This window comes from Solenopsis invicta, chromosome 3 (assembly GCF_016802725.1).
Source record: "Solenopsis invicta isolate M01_SB chromosome 3, UNIL_Sinv_3.0, whole genome shotgun sequence".
Taxonomy (NCBI): Eukaryota; Metazoa; Arthropoda; class Insecta; order Hymenoptera; family Formicidae; genus Solenopsis; species Solenopsis invicta.
The window spans coordinates 6,999,520-7,014,717 of record NC_052666.1 but is presented as its reverse complement, the minus strand read 5'-3'; the positions used below and the strand labels follow the sequence as shown (position 1 = coordinate 7,014,717).

Below are 15,198 nucleotides of genomic sequence, written 5' to 3'. Positions count from 1 at the left end.
CAATAAACCAGTCTTCTTTGTCATGTGAAAGATAGACGACGCGAGTGATTATTATTACCTTGCGCTAAACACAACATAATTTTGGTCCTTCGAGCCGGATCCGTGGAATCGGCCGGATACGCGGATTCGTGAGTACACGAGACACAAGGTCTCTCTGCAACGTGGCGATCGCGTGAACATCGAGAACGTTCTCGTGCACATCGCAGTGGGCCAGCACGAAACAAGGCTGGCTGGTTTGAGGCTGGCGCGCACCAACGCCAGGCAACAAGACCTATGCAAGGAAGCAGCGAAAAATCAGGATTTCGCAAGTCACAGCAGCCATTTCAGCTCAAGGGGGCGTCACCGACAAAGCGCGCCATAATAAGTGCGAGTGAGCTGCATAACCTATCGAAACTTCTGGCAACGATTTGGTAAGTCTCCGGAAATGCCCATTTCCTTATCCATTTTACCTTTTGCATTTCTCTCAATAATTTAGTAACAATGAGTGTCGAGGACAAGTTAAGGAGGTTAAGAGTGCGCAGAGGTCAGATTAAAGCGCAATGCACAAGAGCTCTTAGCACTCTCACATCGGACGCGGTACATGATATGTCCCTAACGCAATTGTCGGAACGTAAGGCAAAGGTCCAATTAACGTGGTCGCAATTTGATCAAGTCCAATCAGAGATCGAAGTATTGCAAGATTCCGCAGAATTCGCAGACACGCATGAGAACGAAAGAAAAGACTTTGAAGAGGCGTATTATGACATTATGGCTAAATTTCAAGATTTGATTATTGTCAATAACGCGGTTAACGTTCCGTTAATTCAAGCACAGTCGGTAGCAGTAAATCATAATCAAACGCCCGCTAGGAATCTAAGGCTTCCTAAAATCGATTTACCGTCCTTTTCGGGAGTGTACGAAGAATGGTATCCATTTCACGGCACTTTTCAATCTCTCATTCATCGCGATACTTCGATAAACGAAATTCAGAAATTTCACTACTTAAAATCTTCTCTCAAGGAGGAAGCCGCTGAAATAATTCAATCGCTCGAGATTTCATCCGAAAATTACAATGAAGCGTGGCAGATGTTAAAAAGGCGGTACGATAACAAGCGTCTCATCATACAAAAACACATTAAGGCTTTATTCGAGTTGCAACCGGTCACCAAAGAGAATCACGCGGGTCTTCGTCATTTACTGGATGGCGTACTGAAACACATAAGGGCCTTAAAGGCTATCGGTCGACCGACCGAGTCATGGGATGATCTTATTATACATTTGATAACGGGTAAGTTAGATCATATCACAAACAAAGAGTGGGAAAATAGCATTACGGAATCAGACATTCCCAATTTGCAACGCTTAACAGAATTTTTAGAGCACAGGTGTCATATGCTCCAGGCAATCAATAGGAAGATTCAGCCGTCATCATACTCACAAGTTAAACTGACTCAAGCAAGGGTTTCATCTTTAGTAAGTTCTAACACGGCGTCATGTCAGAAGTGTAAGGAAAATCATCCAATCTACGCATGCGAACAATTTTTGAAGCTATCCCCAGAGGAGCGACAAAAGGTTGTCAAGGAAAAAAAATTGGAATTGCATGAGGGCCTCATCACACACGGCGAGAACTTGCAAATCAACCAACTGCAAGACTTGCGGCAAGCGACATAATACATTATTGCACAAGGATGAATCAGAAACGGCATCTACAGCGCAGCCAACACGTCAACAAGCAGATCCCTCTGTGACAAACGTCGCGCATGCAACAATGTCAAATTCACCATCACAAATTTTCTTGTCAACGGTTTTGGCAGACGCGAAAGACTGTCAAGGAAGGAGACAAACGTGTCGCATACTTCTGGATCCAGGATCGCAGTCTCACCTCGTAACAGAGGATTTGGTACGACGTTTGGGCCTTACAACAAAATCAGTTAACATCTCTATCTCTGGAGTCAATCAAACACTCAGTAAAGCACAGAAGCAAGTTCAAATTCAGATCAGCTCAAGGCATTACGAATACAAGGTCACCATCGACTGTCTGGTCTCAAAACGAATCATAGATCCTCTACCCACCGTCACAATGGACAAGAATCATTTCAAGATTCCATCGAATTTGGCATTAGCGGATCCAGCATTTTATCGTTCCACGGACGTGGACATACTTTTAGGCGCTGAGGTGTTTTGGAAGATTTTGTGCGTCGGACAGATAGAGGAATCATCAGATCATCCTCTGCTCCAAAAAACCTTGTTCGGATGGATAATAGGTGGTAGATATCCGATTAACTCTCCTCATCAAAGGGCAGTACAATGCAATCTTTCAACATGTCATGATAATTTGGAATAAGCAGTTGAGAGGTTCTGGCAAACGGAACAGGTTTCTCTCAAACCAGTGCTCACCGAAGAGGAGCGGCAATATGAGAAGCAATTCAAGCAAACCTATCGCCGAACAGAACTAGGTAGATTTGTCGTACAGTTACCGATTAAAGAAGACAAGCTAAGTACATTAGGGCATTCCTACGAAACCGCTTTGAAACGTTTCCATTCGCTAGAGCGTAAATTAAATCGCAATCCTGAAATGAAAAGGGAATACACACAATTCATACACGAATACCGTCAGCTCAAGCACATGCATCTTGCCACATTGGAAACCAAGGGAGCATTCCCTGCATATTACATGCCGCATCATGCCGTCTTCAAGGCTACCAGTTCTACTACAAGGATCCGTGTCGTCTTTGACGCGTCATGTAAGACGGACACAGGAACATCACTCAATGACATTCTGATGGTAGGACCACCTTACAGCAAGATCTCATTTCCATTTTAATCAAATTTCGCATCTGGCAGCTCGTCCTTACGGCGGACGTGGCCAAGATGTACAGGCAGGTGTTGGTCGACGAATCATAACAAAGCCTGCAGAGAATTTTGTGGCGAGACAATGATGACGAAGAAATGAAGATCTTCGAACTGGCTACCGTGACATACGGTACTGCATCCGCATCATTCCTTGCAGTACGCGCCTTACAGGAGATTGCAAATCTAGAGCGACATAACATGCCGATAGGAGCTTCAAGAATCTTGACTGACTTCTACGTGGATGATCTTCTGACAGGTGCCAACACGATTCAGGAACTCATAACAATACGAAACGAAGTCAATACTATACTGAATAAAGCGGGATTTTCTCTACGCAAGTGGGCTTCAAATGAGCAAGCGGCGTTAGAAGATTTATCAGGATCACATTCCAGTTGCATTTTGAACATAAATGAGGATGCAAACTCACCTACAGTTGGCTTACAATGGAATTCTTCAAGCGACACATTTCAATTCCAAATCACGATCTTTAAGCATGCTAAAATCTCAAAGAGAAGCATATTATCTACCATAGCACGCATTTTCGATCCCTTAGGAATTTTGGGACCAGTTATAATCACAGCAAAAATTATTATGCAACGACTGTGGCAATTAAAGGTTGATTGGGACGAGACTGTTCCCAGCGATATACAAACTCAATGGTCTCGTTACGAATCGGAACTTCACACCTTGAATCATCTTCAGATACCACGCAAGGTTGCTTCTCAGCATTCAGAGGTCATGGAACTATGCGGATTCTCAGACGCCAGCGAAAGGGCATATGGCGCTTGTGTATATGTTCGTAGCAAATTAGCAGAAACTCAGTACGAGGTAACTTTATTGTGTGCAAAATCAAGAGTAACTCCGTTAAAAAATCTGTCATTGCCTCGTCTGGAATTATGTGGAGCAGTACTTCTGTCTCAATTAATGCACAAGGTCACGGAATCTGTAGATTTCAAATTTGCGCGAAAACGCTATTGGTCAGATTCAACCATAACACTTGCTTGGATAAAGTCACCTCCTAGAAAATGGAGCACCTTTGTTGCCAAACGCGTCAGTGCGATTCAGGATACGTCCGATCCAAACGATTGGTATCATGTCGACTCATTGCACAATCCTGCAGACATTATTTCAAAGGGGATGGCACCAGCGTTGCTACTTAAGTCGGAATTATGGTGGAAGGGTCCCCCGTGGCTCTCACGAGACACTACTGAATGGCCTGTCAAGGCATTGCCACTAAATCAAGAAATTCCGGAGCAACGAAAAACGATGGCAATCACGACTACCGAGCTAAAATCACCATGGTTGTTCGACAGATACTCGAATTTTAATAAATTAATTCGAATACATGCATATATTTTACGTTTTATCAACAATTGTCTTTCCAGAAAGCCTAAGTTCAAAGGAAGGTTATCCAATGAAGAAATAAATGCTTCTGTACAATCTTTAGTTAAGATTATCCAATCGTCTGCGTTCACAAATGAACTCAAATGCCTGCGCAATCAACAGCAAGTACTCAAAAACAGCAAACTCCTATCTCTCAGCCCGTTTCTTGATGAGCAAGAAATTTTGCGAGTAGGCGGAAGGCTTCAGAATGCCAAGCTACCATATTCAGCAAAGCATCAAATGGTGCTACCTTCCAAGCATTCTTTCACAAAATTGTTAGTAGAATATGAGCACTCCAGATTACTTCACGTTGGCTCGCAAACTACTTTAGCAGCCATACGTCAGAAGTTTTGGCCGTTAGATGGAAGAAACACGGTTCGCCACATCATAAGAAGATGCATCAAATGCTTTTGCACAGCGCCTGTAGCTACCCAGCCAATTATGGGCAATCTCCCATTACACAGAGTCCAAGTCACACGAGCTTTCGCGAACGTAGGAGTCGACTTTTGCGGCCCATTTCAACTTCGTGAATCTAAACGACGAAACGCTAAAATTGTGAAATCGTACGCTGCAATTTTTGTATGTTTGGTTACAAAGGCCGTTCACGTAGAGATTGCTTTTGATTTATCCGCCGAAGGTTTCATACATGTTCTTAAGCGCCTGATAGGACGAAGAAGCATACCCAGCAACATTTTTTCTGACAACGCAACTAACTTCGTGGGAGCGGAGCGAGAATTAAAGGAATTGCGGGACATGTTCATCAAGGAAAAACACAAAATAATTCATGATGTAACTAGCCAAGGTACTCAATGGCATTTTATACCTCCGAGAGCTCCAAATTTTGGTGGCATTTGGGAAGCCGCCGTGCGATCTTTCAAATTTCACTTCAAAAGAGTAGTCGGCACAGCCTTGCTGACAATAGACGAAATGCAAACCCTAGCTATACAGATAGAGGCCATATTAAATTCTCGTCCTCTTACTGTTATGTCCAATGATCCCAACGATTTATCCTTTCTATCTCCCGGGCATTTCCTCATCGGAGACACACTTACCGGCATCCCGGAACCTACGTTGCTAGACGTACCAGAAAATAAGCTTTCCAGATGGCAGCGAGTAGAGCAGATGCGTCAGCATCTATGGAAAAGATGGTCCAAGGATTATCTGAATCAACTACAGCAACGGACAAAGTGGCAAATCAAAGATACCAATGTTTCCCCCGGGGACATGGTACTCATTCGAGAGGACAATATCCCACCTCTGTGTTGGCCTCTTGGTCGGGTTCAGGAAATTCATCTCGGCGCGGATGGTGTCGTCCGAGCTGTGACAATTAAAACGGCCAAGGGAGTTTTTAAACGGCCATGCAATCGATTAAGTTTATTACCTCTGAAGAAATAATCATTTGATTTCATTTTTTGGTTTCTTATCATTTGGCTAATCATCGTTAGGCTAAGCTGCTTACGAACAACATTATTATTTTAGTTTTGTTTCAGTTATTGATAAAACTCCAAGGATTGTTTATACATTGAAAAGCTGAGCTTTCCAAAGCGGCCGGCATGTTAAGACTATGGTTTGAATTCGGGCGCCCAACGAAATCTCACTAGCTAAATTCAACGCTAAGGAGTCCGAGAGATGGCGCGGACCTACCGGCAAGGGACTCTTCCCCTCTCTCTCTTTCTCTCTAGTAATCTGTACTCACTGTTTTTCTCTCCTTCGACCGTAATGGCCGAATTCGAAGTTTTGTAACAGAGCTCCGCCCAAGACAGTCTCTGCATTTTCTACACAATAAACCAGTCTTCTTTGTCATGTGAAAGATAGACGACGCGAGTGATTATTATTACCTTGCGCTAAACACAACATACTCAAAATACAATTTTTATCGTGTTACTCTATTAGAGTGCAACTTAAGTTTTAATGTGTGTGTGTGTGTGTGTGTGTGTGTGTGTGTGTGTGTGTGTGTGTGTGTGCGTGCGTGCGTGCGTGCGTGCGTGCGTGCGCGTGCGCGCGTGCGTGCGCGGGTGCGAGTGCGGGTGCGGGTGCGGGTGCGGGTGCGGGTGCGGGTGCGGGTGCGGGTGCGGGTGCGGGTGCGGGTGCGGGTGCGGGTGCGGGTGCGGGTGCGGGTGCGGGTGCGGGTGCGGGTGTGTGTGCGTGCGTGTGGGTGTGGGTGTGCGTGTGCGTGCGTGTGTGTGCGTGTGTGTGTGTGTGTAGTAGGGGATTGGCAGCAATATGTTGAGATGAATTTATTATTTTAGAATTTTGTTGATGACGGTGGAGCTTGGGGGAAAAAGATTTAAAAACGCGTTCTTGGGGACAAGGTAAAAATTTGGATAGCTAGAGGAGAGAGAGACTGGAATCGGGTGGGAGGTTTGGAAGAACGGAGCGAAGCTCTTCAAAAACAAATTCATGAGGACCGAGGGCATACGTGCCTTCGGGAAGAAGGGATGGAGCTACAGGATATGATGTGACTAGTGACTCCAACGTCTGGTGAGGACCAGGAGTGAAGTAATATCGAGGAAGGAGAAGTTCGTATGGGATTTCTTTCAATATTTCTATGCTGGGAATGGGGGAGGGGGGAGGAGAGCATAGATAAATCACTTCGTATAGGAATTCCACGCTAGCGGTGGAACTTGCTGGAGAAGCGGGACTACTCGAGATTGGGGAGTATGTGAGTGTCGAGGATATTGAGAGAGTGGGTGAAGGGGGTTGAAAATATCGCGGGGGTTGTTCGGGTTCCTGAGGGTTTCGCTTAGTAGTTCGAAGGAAGTCCTCGTAAGTGGCGTCAAAGAAGTGTCGGGCCCCGGCAAGTGGCTCTGGACGGGAACGCAAATTTCTCACTTGAGAATAATTAAATTTTTAATAATAAAAAAAGGAAAAGAAAATAATAAAGAAAAAAGGGGAGTGAATGTTCAGAGACTCACTGTTCGGAAAATCCTTGAGCCAACTCTGTAGTGGAACTCGTGTAGTGGTCCGGAAATTTCTAGGTCGGACCCGTAAAAGATCTACTCACAGTGACTGAGTAGATCCGCGACAGTCTACGGTGCTGGACGGCGAGCACGGTTCCAGGTGTAAGATGATCTCACTCGCGAGAGAATTAGTTGTGAAATTTTACCAAGTTTTTGAGTTCGGCACTTTACACTGGGAGAACTTATTGCCACAAACGACTAAGTTTTAATGAGGTTTGACCGCACAGACTCAAACATTCAAAATGCCACGAACTATGCGACGAGTAGGATCGGGATAGTAATGATCGCTCTGAGGGAAAATTCTCTATTTTATACTATTGCTTCCTTTGTTCTAAGAGGGCCGTGTGCACCAATTTTGTTGTCTAAACGCCTATGCGCGGCCTAGCCCTTTGCCTACGGGACACGTGTCCGGCATCGAGTTACGCCGTCCATTCAACGGGTCTCGTCACTTCTTTCCCGGTAATTATTGTTATGAGAACGTGCGTGACCCGTCGTCTAATTACTAAGAATTGTGACAGATTTTGATTTAATGTACTATTTTCTATATATTTAATGTTCGCTGAGTTTCCGGAAGCCGAAAGTGATGTATACTTGTGCCTTTCGACTTCCTGATTTTAATGTTTACCGATGGAGTTTTATATTAGGAGTATAAATAAGTTTCCGCCGTTTTTTATCAAAAATTGGGCATTTATTGTGAAAGAACGGTACCTAATGTTTTATTCAAAGTATTGTCCATCGCTAGCCACTACTTTTTCCCATCTTTCTGGCAGCATACGGATACCGCGTCGGAAGAATGCTTCATCTTTTGAAGCTATCCACAAATCGACCCAATTTTTTGTATCTTCATATGATGTGAAGTGTTGCTCAGACAGGCCATGCGCCATCGATCGAAACAGGTAGTAATCAGAAGGAGCAATGTCTGGTGAATACGGAGGGTGGGGTAAAACTTCCCAATTGAGTGTTTCCAGGTAGGTTTTGACCGGCGCCGCAACATGTGGACGAGCATTATCATGCAGAAGAATAACTTTGTCGTGTCTGAAGTAGTAGTGGGCACGTTTTTCCTCGGCTCAATCTCATCAATTGTGTTCGGTAGAGAGCCCCAGTAATGGTTTCATTCGGTTTGAGCAACTCATAATACACCAAGCTGATCCCACCAAATACACAAGATAAGCTTTTTTCCATGAATGTTCGGCTTGGCTGTCGATGTTGAAGCATGGCCAGGTGGTCCCCATGATTTCTTCTTCTTTGGGTTATTGTAGTGGATCCATTCATCACCAGTGACTATACGATGCAAAAAAACCTTTCGTTTATGCCTGGCAAGCAGCATTTCACATGTGAAAAATTGGCGTTCAACGTTTCTCGGCTTCAGTTCATATGGAACCCAGTTTCCTTGTTTTTGAATCATTCCCAATAATTTTAAGCGATGTGAAATTGCTGGTTGAGTCACTCCTAATGTAAATGCAAGTGCTTCTTGCGTTTGGCACGAATCTTCATCTAATAATGTTTCCAATTCCGCGTCTTCGTACACTTTCGGCCTTCCGCTATGTTCTTTGTCTTCGACGTCAAATTCACCGTTCTTAAACTTGTGAAACCACTCACGGCAACTACTCTCACTTAAGGCCTCACCATATACTACTACAAGCAATCGATGCGCCTCGGCTGCAGATTTCTTCAAATTAAAGAAGTAAATCAAAAGCTCCCGCAAATGACGCTTATTCGGCTCAAAACTCGACATTTTCGCACGAAAAAAGATATATGATGCTGATACAAAATCGCTAATATTTTAAGGTTATGTTGTTGCCAGATGTCCAACCTTACGATATAACGTTTTACAACAGACAATTTCAACCATAACATACTAGTGGCGCCATTTTTTGTGAAACGGCGGAAACTTATTTATACTCCTAATACGTTTCCGGGGTCGAGCAACCTCGAAGGGCTCCCATAAATTACTTTTTGTGTCAACGAGTTTATTCGTCCATTTGACACTTCTTTATAATTTATGGTGCTTTGATTTGCGATATATAATTTATGATATTTTGATTTTTGTGACATTAATTTATGATATTTTGATTTTTGTGACATTTCTCACTCGTCTCAGTGGCGTATTTTACGTCTCACTGTATTCCCGGAAATGGAAGTTAGGAGATTAAGTGGGTCATCGTTGCTCGGCCTCCGTCGTATAGTGTATCCGTCGTCAAAAGAAAAGAATCGTTACATCGCTGGACGTAACAGAACGTACGATCATGGTTTTATTATTTTTTAAAATCTGAGTAACTTTTCAACATTTCTGAGTATTTATGATTATAATTTTTCAGAAAACCAAAAATGTCGATGACAATAATATCAAAAACAAAATTGAAGAAAGATTAAAAAATTTAAAACTCAAAAATACTGATGTTGCACATGTAAGTGACATATATTAATTTTAAATTTTTTAAATTACTACAACAGTCTATTAAAAAAACCTTAAAAAAATCTATCTTACAAAATTTGTAAAATCGTTTATTAATGTTGCTGTAGAAATGTTTTCTTTAATTTGCCCGTAATAATTTCACGATTTCTTATGCATGAATTTTTAAAAAATAAACACTAATTAATGTGTATTTATTAACAGAAAAATAATGAAAATGACTTATTAACACAGCGAAAAAACGACTTACCTAAACCGTCTGCAAAGGTATACTATACCTTACATACATTTTATTATATAGACCTGTGTTTTCTTAAATTAAATCAGTGAACATTTTACAAATTGAGGCACTGGTACATTCAATTTTTCAATACAGAATAAATCAATATGAATCTAATTTAGTAGTCTAATAAAAAATTTATTAGAAATATGTAGTTTTAATTAAATTGGAGCCAAAGTTTCTAGACAATTTATTCTTGGGCATGTCCTGGATATTACAAATTATAACTTTTATTGGCAAAATCCGTGACTAAATGGATTCACTGAAACAATAAGTAATTATTCACTAATCCACAGTGATGTACTTATAAGTGTGATAAATAATTATTTAAAATCACTGAATTTTTACTGCTTTTGCTTAAAAATTACCTGTGAATTTCTTGTAATTATTATTAGTATACTTGTACAAACATTAAAAGATCTGTTATATATTGTGATAAAATGTCTATATTTATCTTACAGAAAATGATTCCTGCAATGAATGCGGGATCAAAAACTTTTATATCACAAGAAACAAGAGTAAGTTATTTGCTTTAATTTCTTATTTTACTTCTGTTGGTTTTTGCATGTTCGACGAAAATTTTTAAAAATCACACTAAAATTAGATGTTACACAGCATTTAAAATAGTCTTTTATTATTTGTGTAAAATAAGACATTGAAATTTGAGTTAAAAATATTTTACAATTATTTTCAATCTACATAATATTAGAAGGGGGATTATTCTTTGTAAGCATGTATTTAAATTAAATGTATTTGTAAATGTTTTACACATAACACAGCAACAAATATTTTTCTTAAATATTATACAATTTCTTTACAAATTTAATTTTGTAAATATATCAGTACCCCAATAGACACATTATGCGAATGTTGTATAATAATATAACGAATTGACGAACGAAAAATTTGAATAATTCCGTTAATACATTATAACAATTCGTAAATACCTACATTAAGATATTAAATAATTTATCATACACAGTAAAAAAATAAAATGCTAATTTATTGACTTTTGTATCTCCCAAAGAGCACACTCTAAATTTTAGTTTGAAATAACTCAAAAATTAGGTTAGGTTGAAATAACTTTTACTTTAACTTAACAACTTAAAATAAGAGTTTTTTTTAACTTTTGAGTAATTTTAATTTAAAATTTTGAGTGGATTTTCTGGGACATTTTACTTTTTATTGTGCATAACTGCAGTTTTACTAAAATACTATTTCAAAATTAGTTGAACGTACAAGTATCAATATCTTACAAAAAGTATTCAGGTGTAGTAGAACATATAATACATTAATGCTAACTATTTTACAGATTCACGATTTAAAGAAGGAAAATCTTTGTTTGAAAGAAACCATAAAAGAAAAAGAAAAGTACATAATCGAAATATCTAACCTAAATTGCAATTTGCAGAAAAAGTTCTCGACGAATTTGAGGAACTAAAAGGTACATTTCTATGTATCATACTATTAATTGTGTGGGGAGTACCCAACACTGTAAATTTTGTTTTTTTTTTACATATATTTATATAAACATTGCAGCTGTGGTCGTTGATTTGTGTAAAAGAAAGGGGGCAAAAGATCCCAGGTAAACTTCCCGTTGATTACTGAAGCATGGACAAAAATCTGGTAGATTAACATGTTTTTTATTGATATTTTATTTGTACTTGCATATTAAATCATTAATACATTCTTATGTTTATTTTATTCCTTTACAGATATATCTTGGACACGATGTTTGGATAACGAACTGTCAATATGACAGTATCGTTAATGTAAGTAAAACGTGTTCAATTTTTGTCAAAAATTTGGCGATAACTGTTCGGCACTCCTACTTTAAAATCAAGCTCAGTCACAAGAACAGTCTCTAACAAGACCAAAAACAAATAATGACAAACCCCGACCAAAATTGGATCCAGCCAAAATGTTGGCTATAAGAGGTATAACTTTATTCATATAACTTTCTTAATTTTTAAAAGTTTTATATCTGATGTATTTTTTATTGATTTATCAAACTTATAAGTAGATACAATTTTCTGTAAGAGAATAAATTATGTAAATTGATAAATGTTTGCAAAAACTTTTAGACATTGGCTATCCACGGAACGTGGTTATAATGAAGCCGCAATCGATTTCGAAGTGCAGCAGGTTGGCACGTATATAAGCCAAAAAATATCAGAATTGAACATTTCCACCTATTGAGGTGGAATAGCTATTTCAGCTTAATCAAATGTGACTCTTATAAAAAATAATTATCTTTTTATTTAATTGTTGTATTATATATTTTTTATTTAGCTGATTCGGTAAAAATAATGGATGTGTTGGTTTAAGAATAAATGTAGCATAGTCGTAAATAAAGAAAAAGAAATTAAAAAAGAAATATAATTTTGTAGAGCTATTATTGGCTATAACAAATTAATATACTTATAGTAATTTAATATATAAAATTTTAAATCTGTGTATACTATATATTTACAAAGGTTGGTAGCAACAACCACGCTACAGTAGAAGGTGCAGAGTTTTGTAATGCAGAAGTTAACGACGTCGAATCTGCTGCAGAAAAAGATGTACGTAATAACGAAGAGCAAAACCTAGATGCCGTAGACCAACAATAAAATGACTGCTTGCACGGTAAATTCTAACCTATCCTAATCTAAAAATTTATTGCAAAAGTTGTTACAAAAAAATCAAGAATTATGCCCATTGTTACATGTAAAGTAGTTTACGTAATGTCATTGAAAATAGATATACAAGATGTCAGGTAACTACCGCCCCTGGTTTCGTGGATTAATAGATCAAGTAAAACTAAGCAGAAAAGTCCTTTACCATTTTTTAATATTTGCCATAGTTAACGAAATAAAAATTAATAACGTCTGCGAATAAGCGCGTATCACCGCGTGCAAGGACCACCCGCCGGTCGCCGAGACGTAGGCAGCCGCGGCTGTAGGCGCGGCACGGTGAGGAGGGAAAAGTAGCAGTAACTCGGGGGGCATAGCTACTATTACTTCTTAAATCGCGCGTATCTGTCACGCGTTGTTCATGCATGTATGTGTGTATATACACATTTGTAATAAAAAAAGATACATTTTCATATTTAGATATTGTACTAAAAAATTTCATTTTCATAAGAAAACGAGGGAACGAGCAGCTCAGAGCGACGATCTAGCACCGCTCGCCGCTCGCGAGTACCCATTTCTACTTCTCCCTCCTTGCCGCGCCGCTCGCAGGCCGCAGCTACTGCTGCTTTTCCTTCCTCACCGCACAGCGCCGCGCCTACAGCCGCAGCTGCCTACGCTCGGCAACCGGCGGGCGGTCCTTGCGCGCGGTGATACGCGCTTATTCGCAGACTTTATTAATTTTTTTTTCATTAACTATGGCAAATATTAAAAAATTGGTAAAGGACTTTTCTGCTCAGTTTTACTTGATCTATCAATCCACAAAACCACGGGCGGTAGTTACCTGACACCCTGTACATGTACTCTTCCTAATGCTATCGAAATCCAAATTATTGACAAAAATTGAACACGTTTTACTGACATTAACGATACTATCATATCGACAGTTTATTATCCAAACATCGTGTTCGAGAAAAACCAATAAAGAAATAAAGTAAACATAAAAATATATTAATGATTCAGAAGGCAAGTAGAAATAAAATATCAATAAAAAACCTGTTAATATACCAGATTTTTGTCCATACTTGTGTAACAAACCGCCTTTCCGCACCCCCCCCGGACCGTTCACCGTTCCAGGCTGTCCGGCCGAACAACCGCCGGACAGCAAAAAAACGGCGCACAGCGCCAATAAAAATTATAACACCGGCGTAGCGCGCGTATACACATCCGCGCGTCGACAGATTTCCGCGCGCACGCGCTCGACCGGAGTGGCGGCCGCTGGACCGATCTCGAGCGGCAGGGATCCCCTCACCGATACCGTACCGTTCCGTACCCCCGCATCGTCCCTGCCCACGAGACTCAACAACTATATAAGCGCCGCCGCTCCTATAGTCGAGGCTTCTTCTCCGTCCGCCTTCCGTCCGAAAACGAAGTATATCCTGAACGCTCAACGGAGTTAAGTGAACTTAGCTTCAGTCAAGCGATCTTGACACGAGCCATCCGCTTCCTAGACCGCCGGTTCACGGGCTCAAGTCTATCTTGGGCTCCACCAGGAGATCCTGGTAGTCGGCACTTTCCCGATCCACCGTCTTGTCTCGGTATCGACTCACAACTCTGGGTGTGGAGTTCCGCGCCTCCACCCAGAGATCTTGGCGTGAGTCGATTACCATCGCCGCCGAACATCGCGGTATTAACCGCAGCGCGTCGCGATCGGGTATAAGTACAGCTGAACCGCGCGTGCGACGTCTCCGGCCGTGGCCACGGCCTTCGGCAAGGCCACGGCACCAGCGCGTCAACAGGGATTCCGAATTCTGAGAATCTCGGCTCGGAATCCTGCGCACCTGTAAATAAACACCATTTGTAAGATACCGCGTTTAAATTCGACCGTTCCGAATCTCGCGTTATACGTACCGTCTTTCCGTCCGCGCGTTCTGACTTTCCGTTTGTCCGTCCGCGCGTAACTCTAAGCTTTTCTGTTACGTCCGTCCGAGCGTCACCGTCATTCGTCTGTCCGCGCGTCGCGTCCAGAACGTCACAATCTTGTATTATACCGACCATACGCGAAATAAAGACTCGCTTATTTATCAACCATCATAATTTTAGTTCTCTTGGCGACCTCAATCCGCGTCCTCGTCCGCCGAACTCACGCCGCCCCGTGCGCGGAAAAGCCAGATCGTTACACTTGTATAATCAACGGGGAGTTTACCCGGGTTCTTTGTAATATTTTCTTATTTTGGGATTTTGATAACATTCAGGAGAGGGTATACCCACTTTGAAAACTATGCTAAAAATGTCCGACAAAAGGTGTTAGAAAGCTCAATTCGGTGTAGAAGGATTGAATTGTTTTTGAACCTGCATTTTCTAGTAAAACATAATAAGTTTCGAATTGGTTGTATAGCACAATGAATGAATTGTGTAGAATCCAATTGAATTAAGTTTTGGAATGCTCCAATTCAATTGTGAATCTAAATTATCCAGTAAAGCAAAAACATCCGATGTAATACAATACAACTGATTTGAAAATAATTACGTTTTAATGGAAAATGCGGATTTAAAAACATAAATCAATCTCACTGTAATACACGTAAGTGCTGTCAAATTCTATTGTTGAAATTATCTCCATCTTGATCACGATTTTTCTCTGTTCAATTCTGAAATTTTTTGGCTAACGTGCCGACCTGCTGCACTTCTAAATCAATTGCTACTTCATCATAATCA

At 40.6% G+C, this 15,198-nt stretch overlaps 3 protein-coding genes and 1 long non-coding RNA gene across 5 annotated transcripts; all 4 read left to right on the top strand.

Annotated features, from left to right (window-relative positions):
* The first annotated feature begins 480 nt into the window (after positions 1-480).
* Positions 481-1,650, top strand: LOC120357324. The gene has a single exon (XM_039447488.1). The coding sequence runs from the start codon at positions 481-483 to the stop codon at positions 1,648-1,650; it is 1,170 nt and encodes a 389-aa protein (XP_039303422.1).
* A 97-nt stretch (positions 1,651-1,747) lies between these two features.
* LOC105204499 lies at positions 1,748-2,803 on the top strand. Its single transcript, XM_026141318.1, has 2 exons — positions 1,748-2,246; positions 2,328-2,803. The coding sequence occupies exons 1-2, from the start codon at positions 1,748-1,750 to the stop codon at positions 2,801-2,803; spliced, it is 975 nt and encodes a 324-aa protein (XP_025997103.1).
* A 125-nt stretch (positions 2,804-2,928) lies between these two features.
* On the top strand, positions 2,929-5,610 carry LOC113005723. Its single transcript, XM_026141590.2, has 2 exons — positions 2,929-4,136; positions 4,218-5,610. The coding sequence occupies exons 1-2, from the start codon at positions 2,929-2,931 to the stop codon at positions 5,608-5,610; spliced, it is 2,601 nt and encodes an 866-aa protein (XP_025997375.2).
* Positions 5,611-8,989: 3,379 nt separating this feature from the next.
* On the top strand, positions 8,990-12,441 carry LOC120357241. Of its 2 annotated transcripts, XR_005574400.1 has the most exons (7): positions 8,990-9,413; positions 9,494-9,855; positions 10,330-10,386; positions 11,181-11,312; positions 11,408-11,494; positions 11,584-11,805; positions 11,953-12,441. It is a non-coding gene; the product is annotated as an uncharacterized LOC120357241 (long non-coding RNA). The 2 variants fall into 2 exon arrangements; XR_005574399.1 differs by having other exon boundaries at positions 8,990-9,855.
* The last annotated feature ends 2,757 nt before the right edge of the window (positions 12,442-15,198 follow it).

Bases quoted from the DNA above. Each gene is read 5' to 3' on its own strand.
- LOC120357324 (XM_039447488.1), top strand. From the start codon at position 481: ATGAGTGTCGAGGACAAGTTAAGGAGGTTAAGAGTGCGCAGAGGTCAG.
- LOC105204499 (XM_026141318.1), top strand. From the start codon at position 1,748: ATGTCAAATTCACCATCACAAATTTTCTTGTCAACGGTTTTGGCAGAC. The intron at 2,247-2,327 runs GTAGATATCCGA...TGGAATAAGCAG, and splicing joins GTTCGGATGGATAATAGGTG to TTGAGAGGTTCTGGCAAACG.
- LOC113005723 (XM_026141590.2), top strand. From the start codon at position 2,929: ATGAAGATCTTCGAACTGGCTACCGTGACATACGGTACTGCATCCGCA. The intron at 4,137-4,217 runs GTTCGACAGATA...TTGTCTTTCCAG, and splicing joins GAGCTAAAATCACCATGGTT to AAAGCCTAAGTTCAAAGGAA.